The sequence below is a fragment of the Mus pahari genome, chromosome 13, assembly GCF_900095145.1.
Source record: "Mus pahari chromosome 13, PAHARI_EIJ_v1.1, whole genome shotgun sequence".
NCBI lineage: Eukaryota > Metazoa > Chordata > Mammalia > Rodentia > Muridae > Mus > Mus pahari.
Window position 1 is genome coordinate 23,500,777 of NC_034602.1, and position 16,594 is coordinate 23,517,370.

Sequence of the window (16,594 nt, forward strand, 5' to 3'; positions counted from 1 at the left end):
AGGGAGTCAAATCTCATTGCGGATGGTTGTGAGCCACCATGTGGTTGCTGGGATTTGAACTCAGGACCTTCGGAAGAGCAGTCAGGTGCTCTTACCTGCTGAGCCATCTCACCAGCCTGGCCATCTGTTCTTAATTAAGGAACTTTTGTGGGCCTGTTCCTTGGTATGTATGAAGGCATACACAGCATTTTTTCTACCAGGAAATTAGGCCACACCTCCCTTTTATCTTAAGGGCACCACTTATTGGAGACAAACAGGGAGTGGCAAACAGTGCTTCACTGCTGCCTGAAGCAGGCCTCTCCCTTCTCAGACTCACTCCCCCACCACATGACTACCACAGTAGGACTGAAAAGATGATTTCCATATGGGAATCTGAGGTCTCTGTTCCGTGGAGTCTTTATTACCATCCAAGGACCACCCTCCAGGAAAGGCAACTCCATTCAAGGACATCTTAGCAACCCTAGGTCCTGGACCTACCAGGTAACTATGCATCCTGCTGCTAGCTCTGCTGCAAAAGCTACCTCCAGTGCCAGGATAGTCACAAACAGGTCTCTCAGCACTCTGGGAGAGATCCCTTCCCTTCTCCACCTTGCACAGGAGGATTACAGACCTGCCCTTTAGCCTGCTCTGGGAGTCTCTTAGGCACACAGACACATAGAGTACACTCAGTACTCACAACCCACAACCAGCCCAAACTACTCTCTGAATGGAGTCCCTCCGTTCTCAGGTTGGAGTGCTGACAGTACAGCTATGCCACCCTGCCAGGCCAGAATTTAAAGTTAAATGTGGTTCCACTTGCCATTCTTTTCCTCCAGTTGGTTGTGCTCCTTAGATCACAAAAATCTTCCATCAGGGCTGGAGAGAGAGCCTGGGAGTTAAGAGCGCTTGCTCCTCTTGCAGAGAGCCCAGGTTTCAGTTTCCAACTATCCTTAACTGCAGTTCAAGGAAATCAGACTCTCTTCAGATCTTTGCCCGCACTGGGCATACACGTGGTGTACATGCATGCATTCAGGCAAAACAGTTTAGCACATAATTAAAAAAAAAATTTTTTTTTAAGGGGCTAAAGAGATGTTCTTGCAGAGGACCTGAGTTAGATTCCCAGCATTCATAGGGGCAGCGGCTCACAAATGTTCTTAACTCAAGTTCCAAGGATCTGAAACTTTCTCACTCAACGGCAACAAACATGTACGTGGGGTACAGCTACACATGCAAGTAAAACACGTAGACACATAAAATAAAAATAAATAAATCTAATAAATATTTTTTAAAATTAAAAAAAAAATCGAGTGTCACCAGTATAGTTTTGGTTTCTTTTTCGGATTTAAATGGTTGTTGATCCATCTGGAATTTGCTTAATGTTAACCAGTTTGTAAGGGGGCCAATTTTTAATTTTCCAAATGGAACACCAGCTGTCCCAGTGCCGTTCGTTAGATTGGAAAACGTTTTCACCCTCCACCAGCTCACATGCAGACTACTCAAACTCCGCTTCCCTCTGCATACCCAGGGGAAGCGGCGTGGGCGCCCTGTCACCAGCAGAGGCAGTGGAGGGTTGTCCAGGACTTCTCACGTGGCCCAGGATAACCTGAGACCCCGCCCCCGAGAGGAGAAAAGTGCCTGCCCAGTACGAGGCGAAGCCCCGCCTACGGTCCCAGGCTACTCTAAGGTCTGCGAAAGCATTGGGGCTTTCTCTGAGAGGAGTTCTAATAAAAGAGTCCTCGGGCGTTATTTGCATAGAGCTGGGGCTTCAGGAGGGAAGCCTAAAGCATCCTAGGGGACGTTTGCATAGAGCAGACACCACTTCCTCTCTCCGCAGGCTTCCTTCCTCGCTCTCCTTCCGCCTTCTTTCATGACCCTGCCTTCCTACGTTTTGCGGCTTCCCGTGCTTCCTGAGTCGGTGCCCAGATGCTTCCGAAGCGACGGCGAGTGCGAGCTGGGTCCCCACACAGCGTTGTAGCCTCTCCCACGCCGCCAGCGGCGCGCTTCCCGGGTGTGGCCATCTACCTTGCGGAGCCGCGAATGGGCCGCAGCCGCCGGGCCTTCCTCACGCGCCTGGCGCGGTCCAAAGGCTTCCGCATCCTAGATACTTACAGGTGTGCGGCTCCCGGGAGGCCCCGATCGTGGTGGGATGCCAGCCCGCCGGGGGCTGGTGTAATTATGCCCGCCACCCCAGGGTATGGACTTAACTGTGGCCCAGGGCGGGAGCTGGTGCTCAGCTGCTGCGACAGCAAGCAGCACCTGCGGCTTTGGGTTCCAAGCCAGCCTTGGTACTTCGCGGTTGCGGTACGGTCTCCAACCCGGAGTTCCTCTTTTTGAAAGGATGCCATCGAGTCAGAGGCTTCTTAAAGAGCTATACAAGGAAGAGTGGTTAGTGAGCAATATTTGCTAGCTGCCTTCCCTCCCAACGAGCCAGCGGTCGGATGTCCTGCGTTTGCAGACGTCACCAACCAGCTCCAGTGGAGAATAGAGAACATGCCCAGGGCAGTGGGGTAACTGAGATTGAGGGACTAAAGGAGCCTGTGCCCCTGTAGCGGGCTAGTTTGTTTGCAACTCCTCCCTCCACAAATGAAACATTCTTAAAGGCTGGTGTACCAGACTCACTTAAAAGAGTAGAGATAACAATTTGGATTGCACGTGGCTCTACATTTTTCCCACAGCCTTACAAGATGGCTTGCATTGGATTTTTCTAATGTAAAGGAAATATAAATACGACGCTTTCCAAGGGCATACAGCAAGAGTCTGCCTACTGGGGTTTGAATAAATAGGGCAAAAGTCTTGTGTCTTAAAATCTGGTTTTTTCTTTTTTGGGTGGGGGGAGGTTTCGAGACAGGGTTTCTCACTCTGTAGACCAGGCTGGCCTTGAACTCAAAAATCCGCCTGCCTCCGCCTCCCAAGTGCTGGAATTAAAGGCATGCGCCACCACTGCCCGGCGCCTCTTAAAATTTTAGCCGAGTGGTATGCCTGTCTGCAGTCCTAGTGCAAGGTTGCTAGAGCTCCAGGCCAGCCTGGCCTACAAAGCAAGCCTCCAAACAGCAATTAACATTGAGATCAGAACCACCAGGCCCTGGCCACTACGGCACCTGAGGCAGAGGGTGGAGGTAACATGGCCAAGGGGCTAGTGGGTGAGGCTGGAGCTAAGAACCTGTTGGACCGAGTGGAGAGGTGTTCACCCTTCAAGGAGGGGCTGGGAAGGCCTTCTGGAGGAATGCAGGCCTGTCACAGTGCAAGGACAAAGGCTTGGAATAGGAGCAGCACAGCAGGGGCCCTGGGTTTCATTCTCCTTCTAGCTCGGAGGTGACACATGTGGTGATGGAGGGGACCTCAGCCAAGGAGGCCATCTGCTGGCAGAAGAACATGGATGCTCTCCCCACAGGCTGCCCACAGCCAGCTCTGCTAGATATTAGCTGGTTTACGGAGAGCATGGCAGCTGGGCAGCCTGTCCCTGAGGAGGTCCGGCACCGCCTGGAGGTGAGCTAGTGACCTGGGACAGATGACATAATAGCAGGTCCTTGGTGTCCTCAGGAGGAGGTAGGGAGTGAGGACTCTCCCAAGACTGCAGGGGACCATGGGAAAGCAATAGAGACCCCATCAGGGATTTGTGGGCTGGGCCATCCCACCTTCTGGTCTAACCATTTGGGACCAACTTTTAGTATAATTAGTTTCTTCCTTAGTGAGTACTTGGGATGAACTTGAGTCTGTCCTTGGGATGCCCTGGAGCCAGGTTGCTAGGAGACAGGGGGCAAGCTCCCTCCCTTTTGAGATCCCCGTCCCTAGCCCACATGTAGAGTTGGGGGGCAGAGTACATGCCAGTGCTGCGACTTCAGGATGACCCGTGCCTTGCCCCCCACTTTTTTTTGCAGGTAGCTGAGCCCAGGAAGGAGCTCCCGGTCTCAGTGTCGATGCCAGCTTATGCCTGCCAGCGCCCCTCACCTCTCACACACCATAACACTCTCCTCTCAGTAAGCTGCGTCTATGAGCAGATCCCCACCCCAGAGAACGGGGACATGGGTAGAGCTGGTTGGTATCTGGCAAGGTACCTTATCCCGTAACCAAGGGCCCTCCCTGCAGGAGGCTCTGGAGACACTGGCGGAGGCAGCGGGTTTCGAAGGCAACGAGGGCCGTCTTCTCTCCTTCTCCAGAGCTGCCTCTGTGCTCAAGTCCCTGCCCTGCCCTGTCACATCTTTGAGCCAACTGCACGGGCTGCCCTACTTTGGAGACCATTCTTCTAGAGTAATCCAGGTAGGTGCTTGTCATGGTGCATGGGGCGAGTGGGGCGTCCTGGGCCTGGTGGAGCAGCAGGAGACTTGGTTCAGAGCCCAGGCTGACAGTATGGGCATGCGCAGGAAGGTGCTATGAGAGCCACATTAAGTCTCACAGTAAGTCCCCATCAGTGCAAGATTCCTAGTGTGAGTGGTTCCCCTGCCCCACGGCGAATGAGTGACTCAGTATCGGTTGCCACAGGCGCTCAAGTCATCGTTAGGAGGTCTGGGGTACTATCAGAAAGCACCCTAGAGTGGTTTTTGAGGGTCCAACATTGAACCAGCCTCTTGGATACTTTTTATTGAAGAAAAAGCTATAGTGGCAAAAGCTGCTTTCAGATGAAGACATACATGTTTCTAAAGGGAAACATTGGTCTATCCTGGGCCATGTATGATGAGTGAACCATACCAGGGGTTCCATTCCTCTGGTCCTGAAACGCTTTATAGCTGTCGTCCCTGTCATACCACCTGTGCCTTAAAGCTTTGGTGACCTCCCTGGGCACAGTCTCCATTTCCAAGTCCTGCTGGTCCCTAACACTACAGAGCCCCTCACTGCAGGGTACAGAGGGAGCTCTGCCTTGGGCTCAGAGTTTTGTTTTGTGTCTGTCCCAGGAGCTGCTGGAGCATGGAACATGTGAAGAAGTGAAACAAGTCCGTTGCTCAGAAAGGTATCAGACCATGAAGGTGCGTGTCGGGGAGGGGACAAGACACGGGTTCACTGCACAACCCACACGAGCAAGCAGCCAGCAAAGGCCTTTTTACCCAGCCCTGGGGTCATAGACGGTCACTAAGGAATGGCAGCTAAACTGACACCTGATAGGCAGGAGGTTGCCAGATGGAGACGTGCAGACAGGGCCTGTTTTGAGTGTAGGGAAATTTCTACATCACTCAGCACCATCTGTTTTTTTGATGGAATATTCTCATATGAATTAAAGGGCTCACTGAGCCTGGCGGTGATAGAACAGGCCTTTAATTCCCAGCACTAGGGGGTACAGAGGAAGGCAGATCTCTGTGAGTTCCAAAGTCAGCCTGGTCTACAGAGTTCCAGGACAGCCAAGGCTACAAAAAGAAACCCTGTCTCACCAGGCAGTGGTGGCGCACACCTTTAATCCCAGCACTTGGGAGGCAGAGGCAGGTGGATTTCTGAGTTAGAGGCCAGCCTGGTCTACAGAGTGAGTTCCAGGATAGCCAGGGCTACACAGAGAAACCCTGTCTTGAAAAACCAAAAACAAAAGGGGGGGGGGCTGGAGAGATGGCTTAGTGGGTAAGAGCACCCGACTGCTCTTCCGAAGGTCCTGAGTTCAAATCCCAGGAACCACATGGTGGCTCACAACCATCTGTAACAAGATCTGACTCCCTCTTCTGGAGTGTCTGAAGACAGCAATGGTGTACTCACACATAATAAATAAATTTAAAAAAAAAAAGAAAGAAAGAAACCCTGTCTCAAAAGACAAAAACCATCACCAACAAAATAAAAATGAAAAAGAGCACACTGAGCAAAATAGGAGGTGTGCGTGTGTGTGTGTGTGTGTGTGTGTGCACATGCGCATGCATATGCTACAGTCACCTTCATGGTGCCATCTCTGGCTTTGGGTATCATTGTCAGTGCTGCAGACCTGCCTGCATCCATGCGGCTCTTGCACCCCTGCCTACTCACTGCCAGCTGGCTATGGAGGCCACCTGGGTGGGTGCCTTGCTTTTATCTGCTCTGACACCTCTGGAGTGTCAGAGGTCTCAGCTACCTTTTGTAGCTGGAGATTACCAGGTCAGTGGCCTGAGATCTGTGGCCTCCTGGGAGGGTGAGGTTTGTGGTATTATGGGACACTGTACTGTCAGAGTGGCAGGGAGGACTTGATAGAGAGTCCCCTAGCCAAGAGGCCTGGCTGTGGCCATGCTGGGTAGATCAGGCATGGGGCTCAAGCTGAGGTGACCTTGCCCCAGCCCCATCGAGGGTTTCCTGGGCAGAAGAGAGGTCAGCACTAGGTGTTGGAGGTGTCTCCTAGCCGTTCCACTTCCTGGGCACCCCAAAGTCCTAGAAAACATCCACGCCAGCAGAACATTATTCCAGTAATCAGAAGGTTCTGTTCGTTGGTTTGCTTGCTTGCTTGCTTTTCAGGGTAGGGCATTGAGATGTCTCACTACTGAAGCTGAGAGTGGCCTCCAGTTAAAAGCCAGGGGCCTGCCTCTGCCTCCAGTGCTGAGATTATAGGTGTGAGGCCCACCCACTTTCCCCCCCTGCCCACTTTAAAAACAAATAATAGACTCGTTTTCTCAGTGTTTTACTCATTTTTACATTTAATTTTTTTTAAGATTTATTTATTTATTATATGTAAGTACACTGTAGCTGTCTTCAGACATTCCAGATGAGGGTGTCAGATCTCGTTATAGATGGTTGTGAGCCACCGTGTGGTTGCTGGGATTTGAACTCAGGACCTCCGGAAGAGCGGTCAGTGCTCCTAACTGTTGAGCCATTTCACCAGCCCTAGATTTAATTTTTTTGAAACCTGGCTTGTTTATTTATCTGGGGGAAAGCACGCCGGGGTTGTTTTGGGTTTTGGTGGACTGCGTCTCACACAGCCCAGGTTGGGCTGGACCACATTCTGTAGCTGAGGCCACCTTCCTCCTGCTTTGGCCTCCCAGATGTTGAGATAGCAGAATGCACTGCAATATTTCAAGTGTCAGGTTTTTTTTTTTTTGTAGGTTTATTCTTTAAATTACATATATGCGTGCACGTGTGCTAAGTGAGGTGGGCCCAGGTGACAGATCCCCTGGAAATAGAGGCAGTTGTAAGCTACCTGACATGGTGCTGGGATTTGAACTTGGGTCCTTGGTGTGAGTAATACTTGATGGTAATTGCTGAGTCAGTCATCTCTCCAGCCCTGGATTCAGATTTTTGTTTTGTTTTTGTTTTTCTTGTTTGTTTTGTTTTTCTTTTCTTTTTCAAGACAGGGTTTCTCTGTGTAGTCCTGGCTGTCCTGGGACTCACTCTGTAGACCAGGCTGGCCTCGAACTCAGAGATATGTAGTAGCCACTGCTAGGAGATGAAGCCACAAAAGGGTTTGGACTGTGTATATAACCTTCACTGCTGTGGGGGCTGCCCTTAGTCTCGTTCAAGAGTCTCTGAGTGGTTGGCCCAAGGCAGGCAACTTGCTTAGTCCAGGACTCCAGGGGCCAGTTGGCATTTGAACATTAGAGAGCAACCTGCTGGGGTAGATGCTGGCCAGGCCTCCAGTGTTTCTCTTGAAACCACATCTTCGTTCACACTTCCTTGGTTTCGGTGTTGAAGAGAAGCACAGGTAAGCTCCAGCCGTGGTAGGTTTTCCCAGGAAACTAAGAACCGGGTGAGCCTGTATATTAGAGTGACTCTTTGGGTTCTGTTGTAAGCAAGGCTGGGCTTGGGCGTTTATAAAGAGAGAGCTTACTGAAGTTTTTTGATAGTTGGGCAGCAGAAATATGCTGTCCCTAGTTGGCCAGGATTGAGTCCTTGTCCCGTGGCATTGGGCATGAAGACAACACTCTCAGTCAGGGGCATCTTTCTGTGGATTTTTCTCCTGACCCATCCATTCCTTCTTTCACATAGCTCTTCACCCAGGTCTTCGGGGTTGGGGTAAAGACTGCCAACCGGTGGTACCAGGAAGGACTACGAACCCTGGATGAGCTCAGAGAGCAGCCCCAGAGACTGACGCAGCAGCAGAAAGCAGGTGAACTTCCCAAAACCGCCTGGCCCTGGAAGCTACGCAGTGAAGCCCTTAGCTCTAGTATGGAACATGTTCATTGCCTGAGTGCAGGCAGCAGCTGGTGCAGAGGGATCCTGGTAGCCATGCAAGGGGCCCCCTGTGGCTTCCTGCCTGGACCCAGGGTTGGCCATGACCCTTTCTCAGCGAGCGTTGTCACAGCACTGCCCTGGCATCCAGACCTCATGTTTCTTCCTGTTTGATTTCAGTTCGTGTTAGGGACAGCCTTGGTCTGGGCTACCTGTCCACTGTGGTGTCTGATGTATGTGGTTTTGTGGTGCGGGCGCCACCGCAAGTGGAAATAATAGAGACCTTGGGTTTGAGTCCCCTCCTCCATGTGCTTAGTATGTAACCATGGCTTCAAGACTAACCTCTTTGAGTCGCAGTTACCTTCTCTGAGAAACACAGAGAAATGATAACGTGGAATTGCTAAGTGCCTCCGGAAGCTGGCGAGAGATGAGCACACACACACACACTGTCTATGTAGCCTGCTAGGTTGAGCTAGTGATCTTGGCTGGAGACTCTGCTGAAAGGTACCATGGCCTGCTGGTGGCCTCCCCAGGGAGCTCCTGATTCAGTTGCCTCTCCCCTGGCAAGGGAGACAGGATGGGCAGCAGCCTTCACTGGGGCTTGCTGTGTGCTAGGTTTGCCGTTCCTCGTGCTTGAGCCTCCTTAGTGGTGCCCCTTTGGCAGGCAAGAGACAAGAGTAGGCCAAGGGAGAGGTGACTAGCAGTACCCCAACTTTTTCCCGTCTTTTTACTGCATCTCACTTGCAGTACCCCAACTTCTTCCCGTCTTTTTACCACATCTCACTTGTATTTCATTAGTCTGGAGAATCTGCAACCTTCAAAGGGCTGGCTACATCTTGCCTGCATTAGTTTCATTGTCTCATGTAGTTCTGTGAAAGAATTTTTTGTTTGTTTTGCTGTTAGGGATTGAAGCTAGGGCTTTATAAGGCACGTGTTAGCAAACTCTCTGCCCCAGCCCTCTGGTATGTAGCTCTGGCTCGCCTGAAACTCTATATATAGACCGTGCTGGTCTCAAACTCACTCACTGGAGTTTGATAAGATCCTATGTTTGAGCCGGGCGTGGTGGCGCACGCCTTTAATCCCAGCACTCGGGAGGCAGAGGCAGGCGGATTTCTGAGTTCGAGGCCAGCCTGGTCTACAAAGTGAGTTCCAGGACAGCCAGGGCTATACAGAGAAACCCTGTCTCGAAAAACCAAAAAAAAAAAAAAAAAAAAAAAAGATCCTATGTTTGTGGGGGAGTTGGGGAGGGGCTCTTGTTCTCTTCATTTGCATGTGAATCCATAGTTAGCTCAAAATAAGAATTTGAGTTTCAAAGGAGGAGTAGGTCATTTGTAGGGTCTCACTCTCCTCTGGGCCCAGCCTTTCCCTCTGTGTCTCTGCCTTCCCTACAGCCACCTGGCTGTGGTGGCTCTGTGTGCTGGGGTGGGGTGGGAAGGTAGGACTCCGTGGGGGAACAGAGGCTTGCCGCCCACAGGGCTCCAGTATTACCAGGACCTGAGCACTCCAGTTAGGCGAGCTGACGCCGAGGCTCTGCAGCAGTTGGTAGAGGCAGCTGTGAGACAGACCCTGCCTGGAGCCACCGTCACACTGACTGGCGGTTTCCGAAGGTAAGGGGGCCCACCGTACTTCCTGAGGTATTCCAGGCTCCTTCCTAAGGGAGGGACTCGAGTTGTGGACACTGAAGTGGCCTCTCTTCTCACTTAAAAGAACATGGCTTTGTGTTGAGAGTCAAGCTGTCTCTTTCAGGGGGAAGTTACAAGGTCATGATGTAGACTTCCTTATCACCCACCCAGAGGAGGGCCAAGAAGTAGGACTGCTGCCCAAAGTGATGAACTGCCTACAGAGCCAGGTGAGGGCCTCCAGTGCCCTGCCCAGGAGTGACCACTGCCCTCCCAGAACCATGGCACACCAGGCCACACCTGCCTCCCCTCTCCCAGGGACTCGTCCTGTATCACCAGCACCACCGCAGCCATTTAGCAGACTCCGCCCACAACCTTCGGCGGAGCTCCACCATGGATGCTTTTGAGAGGAGTTTCTGCATCTTGGGTTTGCCACAACCCCAACAGGCAGCTTTAGCGGGGGCCCTGCCTCCCTGCCCAACCTGGAAAGCCGTGAGGGTAGATCTTGTGGTCACGCCCAACAGCCAGTTCCCCTTTGCCCTTCTGGGCTGGACTGGCTCCCAGGTAAGTCATGTGTTCCTTTTGGGGGGCCTGGGACTGTGGCGGGTCAGCCCTGCTAAAGGAAGTTGTCCCTTCCCTCTCTCCTCAGTTCTTTGAGCGGGAGCTACGGCGGTTCAGCCGTCAAGAGAAGGGGCTGTGGCTAAACAGCCATGGGCTGTTTGATCCTGAGCAGGTAGGTCTCCAGGAACTAGGGTAAGAAACAGTTCCCACAACCCAGATCTAGTCCACAATCTCAAGTACGGTGACATGGTCCCAGCCACACTGCACGGTAGCATGGCCTGGGCCCCAGCCACTAACGTTCTCGTCCCTTGCAGAAGAGAGTTTTCCATGCAACTTGTGAGGATGATGTTTTCAGACTCCTGGGCCTTAAGTACCTTCCTCCAGAACAGAGAAATGCCTGAACTGAGAAATGCCTGCAGGCTGCCACGCCCAGCCATACAAAAAAAATGAGGGGCTGCCTCTTGCTTGACCAGGAATGTTTCCACTGCCTCCCCATGGCCTCACCTGTGCCAATGGAGTTTTCCCCTCCTGGGACATTAGTAGAGTGTGACCCCGAGTCAACTCAGCTTTCAACCTCCACACACCTCACAGTCAGGGGCTCTTAGCAGTTCACACATCATGGACCTATGGCGGGGTCTAAAGTCTTGGTCCTGGGCCAGCTAGGGTTGCCATGTGTGCTGCAGAGTACCCCGTTCTGAGTGCCAGGAAAAGAAACCTATGTCCCCACCCTGGGCTTGGTTTGGGAAGTATCCCGGCGATGAGGTGTTGCACAGAAGTAAGATGCCTGAGTGCTTGCTGCAGTAGGAGGCGGCCCAGGACAGCAACCTCCAGTGCTGGCGCCGTTGGCACCGCCACCCGAAGACCTGGGTACCTGTACCAGACTTCATAAGCAACGCAGAATCGGCCCCACATGCATCCTCTCTCTGTAGCTACCAATCCCTGCGAATTCCAGCCTAGGCTGAGCCGGGCCTGCCTACCCACAATCTCCTGTGCAGCCTCAGACCCCGCAATGCCTTCTGGGAAGACTGGTTTCCTGGCAGAGACTGTAGCTCAGCCTGGCAGCAGTACTGAAGCTCAGCAGGACCAGTGGGCGGCAGCATCGGTGGGCAGCAGCAGAGTGCTGTTCCTTCCTGTCCTGAGATTGTGAGCTGCGGGTTCCCTGGTCCTGCTCCTGCTCCTTCGCTCTGCCACTCTGAACAGCCCTGCAGCAGTTTCGAACCTGCAATCCTCATGCAGGCCCGTGACCCTGCAGTCCTCAGGCAGGCCTTGTGGCTCTGGTGTAATCTCTTCCAGTCTCAGCTGTACCCCTTCAGATAAGCCTTCCCTACTTACCCAGTTCATTCCTGGTCCCTGTTTCCAGGCTCTGTGTGACCAACTCCTTCACCTTCTCTGGGCTGGAAGCACTAAAATGGGCTAGTCACAGTGTCCTCGTACCCCTAAGTGCTGAGGGCTCTAAAGTCCCTTTCCTTCCTGTACAGTTAGTGCCCACTGTCCCTGCTTTCTTCAGGACCTGACAGATGCGGGCCTCCTAGATCAATCAGCAGATTAACAAGTATTTTAAAAATTAACATTCAATAAAGTGGATTTTTTTTTGGAGTATAGTTCTACAAGTTTTAACACACACACATGTACACACACAGAGAATGGCCACTTCTGCCACCTTCAGGACACAACAGCTCTGTCCCCCAGAACTTTGCCTTATACTATTATGTTGACGGGTTTCCTTACCCCATCCACTCTCATTTGGTTTTGTCCCTACAAATATGACAAGTATGTCATAGATGTGCGACTGAACTTTAACTAGGCTGTTGGTGGCCTCTCCCTTAGCAGATGCGTCTGAGGTCACTGAGGCTGTTGTGGATATTAACTTATGTCTCCTGAGACTGCACACGGTGAATGTCCCCTGTTCACTAGGCTCCTGGAGGCTCGCACTGGCATTGGGATTGTAACTAGAGCTGCTATGGGCATGTGTCTGAGTGTCTCTCTGTGAATACTTACTGTTGCAGGAATAAGGCACTCTGACAAAGGCAATGTAAGGGAGAAACGGTTTATTATGGCTTACAATTCAAGGTTGGGCTCGTCATAGCCTAGACGGCGAGGAGCTAGAGGGAGCTGGTCACATTGTCTCTGCCAGGAAGCTAGTCTCTATGCACTAGCAGGCGGAAGAGTGGGCCACTTACATTCAGGGTAGGTCTGCCCACCTCGGTTACATATACATAATCCCTCACAGGCACGCCACCTGGAGACTTGTCTTCTAGGTGAGTCTAAATCCTGGCAAGTTGACAATATTAAAGATCACAAATACATTTTTATTTCTTTTGGGTAAATAGCCAGGCATAGGATTGTTGGGTCATATGTATGTTCGGGTTCTTTAAGAGGAACAGAACTTATAGAAAAAAATATGTGTGGGAATTTACATATATATTAATTTATTTGGGATTTATTAGAATGGCTTACAAATTGTGGTTAGCTAGTCGACAATGACTGTCTACCAATGGCAGATCCAAGAATCCATAGTCGTTCAGTTCACGAGGCTGGATGTCTTAGATGGTCTTCAGTATGTGCTGGGATCCCAAAGATGCAGACTAACACCAGTGAAGGAATGGATTGCCATCAAGAGTGAGAACGAGAGCGGTAGTGGCGCACGCCTTTAATCCCAGCACTCGGGAGGCAGAGGCAGGTGGATCTCTAAGTTTGAGGCCAGCCTGGTCAACAGAGTGAGTTCAGGACAGCCAGGGCTACACAGAAAAACAAAAACAAACAAACAAAAGAGTGAGAACAAGCAGGCAAAGAGAGAGCTTTCTTCTTCCATGGCCTTTATAGAAGCTGCCAGCAGAAAGTTTGGCCCAGGTTAAAGGTGGGTCTTTCCATCACCTTATAAATGTTCTTCCCACTTCAAATGATGAAGACCCCCCCACACACAGGTGTATCCAACTTGGGTTTTAGTTAATCCCAGGAGTAGAGAAGCTGACAACTGAAAATAGCCGTAACAAGTTCACCCCTTGTCAACTTGACACAAGTCATAGTCCTTTTATGACATGCTTAAATTTCCAAATGAAAACAATAACCAGGTCATAATTATGCCTAACATAATATAAATATCTCATGTACAATTACAAATGCGTTATATATTTAATATATATATTTAACCGTGTCATAACTGTCTGACATGACCTAACTACCCCTATACAACTGCAGACACATTATACATTTTAGAATAGGTGACAATATCCTTTAAGGAACCTTCTTTTGGCATCTCAAAATTTAAATATAACCACTGATATTCTCTTAATTAATGTTACATTGCATAATAAAGAAAATGTAAATATCTGTACAAACACATTCTTTTTTTTTTTTTTTTTTTTTTTTTTTGAGACAGGGTTTCTCTGTGTAGCCCTGGGTGTCCTGGAACTCACTTTGTAGACCAGGCTGGCCTCAAACTCAGAAATCCACCTGCCTCTGCCTCCCGAGTGCTGGGATTAAAGGCGTGCGCCACCACGCCCAGCGGTCCAAACACATTCTTTTTTTTTTTTTTTTTTAACATTTAATCTTTTTTTAAAAAAGATTTATTTATTTATTATATGTAAGTACACTGTAGCTGTCTTCAGACACTCCAGAAGAGGGCGCCAGATCTCGTTACGGATGGTTGTGAGCCACCATGTGGTTGCTGGGATTTGAACTCAGGACCTTTGGAAGAGCAGACAGGTGCTCTTACCTGCTGAGCCATCTCACCAGCCCCCAAACACATTCTTAATATAACAGAAGCACTCATGTCAATTATAATCCTCATTTCTGCAATTGGTCACATGATCTTAGCTGGTAATTGTAAATACATTTCTCTGCTACCTTATATCCTATTTTTTTTTAAGATTTATTTATTTATTACATGTAAGTACATTGTAGCTGTCTTCAGACACACCAGAAGAGGGCATCAGATCTCATCACGAATGGTTGTGAGCCATCATGTGGTTGCTGGGATTTGAACTCAAGACCTCCGGAAGAACAGTCAGTGCTCTTTACCGCTGAGCCACCTCTCCAGCCCCACCTTATACCCTATTTTTAATAGTAAATATTATCCTGGGTTTCCTCTGTCTTCAGCAAGCACCTCAGCAGGTCTTGGCTCTTTTCCTGGAGGAGTGACCCATACCTTCATTCCTGAAGGCTCTGTGTCCTTTGTCACCCTGCCTGGGTTAGGCTGTAGTTTCCCATTAACATTCATCACTAGACATGGCAGCACCAAGAGACTCCAGACACAATCTCCAGTGTGGAGAAGCAATGCAATTTCCTCTGGATAAGTTACAACTCCTAACACTGTTATCCTTTCTTACTTAGCCTGTTGGCTTAAGAGCTTTAGAAGCCCAAAGTGGACAGAGGAAGTCTGAGCTCAATAGATTCTTTGTTGTGGCTCCTGGCAGGAGCACTTCCCCCTCAGGAGCCAAAACTCCTTCTTTTTTAAAGATTTATTTTTTTTTATTTTATTTAACGAGTACACACTGTAATTGTACAGATAGCTGTGAGTCTTCATCTGGTTGTTGGGAATTGAGTTTAGAACCTCCGCTAGCTCTGGTTGGCCCTGCTTGCTTCAGTCAACCCCACTCGCTCAGTCCCTGCTTGCTCTGGCCCAAAGATTTATTTATTATTACAAATAAGTACACTGTAGCTGTCTTCAGATGCACCAAAAGAGGACATCAGATCTCATTACAGATGATTGGAAGCCATCATGTGGTTACTGGGATTTGAACTCAGTACCTTCAGAAGAGCAGTCGGTGCTCTTACTCACTGAGTCATCTCACCATCCTGGAACCAAAACTTCTAAGCCGGTAGAACTTATGGTCATGGGAACAGGAAGAAAATTTTTCCTAGTGGGTCCCTAAGGGTGATAGTGAGTGGAACTATTCCCTTCTCCACCTCTTGGTTCTGGACTCATGGATCCTGGGTATGGGGAAAAACTGTACCATTAATTGGATGCTGATTCAAAGCATATACTGCCTTCTAAAGAACTCTGCTCCAGCCCTCCATGCTGCTGCCACTGTATTGGTGCTGTAACTGTGTCTTCAAAAGGCCATTCCATATTTCTATCAAGTGGCTGCTTCAGGATGGTGGGGAACATGGTAAGACCAGAGGATTCTGAGATTGTGGGCTCATTGTCCCACTTCTCTGAAGTAAGTTCCTTGAGCAGAAACAATACTGTGTGGAATACCATGATGGTGGATAAGGCATATAACTCTACGGATAGGAGTTTTAGCAGAAGCATCCCACGCTGGAAAGGCAAATCCATAACCAGAATAATTATCTACTCCAGTAATGACAAAGCATTGTTCTTTCCACAAAGGAAGTGGTCCAATGTTGTCATCTGCCACCAGAGTGCTGGCTTGCACCCCAGGGGAATGGTGCCACATCTGAGGCTCAGTGTCTGTCTCAGCTGTTGGCAGGTTTGGCATTCAGCAGCAGCTGATCCACATTGTTGAGCCCATGTCTGCCACCATGACCACTTTGTTCATAGGCCCACTGGGCAATGACAGAATGTCTTAGCAGGGTTTCCATGGCTGTGATGAGACACCATGACCATGGCAACTCTTAAACGGGAAAGTAATTGGGGATGAGTTACAGTTCAGAGGTTTAGTCCATTATCATCATGGTGGGAAGCATGGTGGCATGCAGGCAAATGTGATGCTGGAGAGGTAGCTGATTGACAGGCAACCAGAAGAGAAAGTGACACTGAGCTTGACTGGAGCATCTAAAATCTCAAAGGCCTCATCTACGGTGACACACTTCCTCCAACAAGGCCACACCTTCTAATAGTGCCACTCCATATGGGCCTATGGGGGCCGTTTTCGTTCACACCACCACAGCTGAGAAAGAGGCTGACTGTTCACAGAACAGGTCATCTTAATTACTTGATTTTGAACTCCTCCTTAGCTGTAGTTACCTTTTAATGAACATTTATGTACAAGACAAGTATCTTCACACATTTGGAGAGATTTATCCACACACTTCTCCAGATGTCTTATCAATTTTCCAATCATGTTCTTCCCAAGTCCCTGACCATCCAACTAATCTATTAGTTACAGTCCATGAGTCAGTGAACAATTGCACATCTGGCCATTTCTTCTTCCAAATAAAATGTGTCCTGCTCCAAGTTCTGCCCACTGTGAAGATTTCCCAGAAAGGGGTTGTAGTGCTGCAGCTGTGTACCTCTGTATGGTGTCTGCATAGGGTGCAGAACCATCAGTAAACCAGGCCCTAGACTCTTCCTCGGTCAACTGATCTGGCACACCCCATAAGGCTATATTAGGTGCATGTGTAGCAATAGACAGCATTGTATGGGGAGTAGAAACCACTTGGACAACTTCTTTTTTTTTTTTTTTTTTTTTTTTTTTTTTTTTTTTTTTTTT

The 16,594-nt window shown here is 49.6% G+C and overlaps 1 protein-coding gene across 1 annotated transcript; it reads left to right on the plus strand.

The window, feature by feature from the left end:
- The first annotated feature begins 1,677 nt into the window (after window positions 1-1,677).
- On the plus strand, window positions 1,678-11,773 carry Polm (DNA polymerase mu). Its single transcript, XM_021211005.2, has 11 exons — window positions 1,678-2,090; window positions 3,285-3,465; window positions 3,858-3,956; window positions 4,066-4,236; window positions 4,869-4,940; window positions 7,837-7,957; window positions 9,494-9,626; window positions 9,766-9,868; window positions 9,957-10,202; window positions 10,288-10,371; window positions 10,514-11,773. The coding sequence occupies exons 1-11, from the start codon at window positions 1,903-1,905 to the stop codon at window positions 10,598-10,600; spliced, it is 1,485 nt and encodes a 494-aa protein (XP_021066664.1). The 5' UTR covers window positions 1,678-1,902; the 3' UTR covers window positions 10,601-11,773.
- Window positions 11,774-16,594: the final 4,821 nt, after the last annotated feature.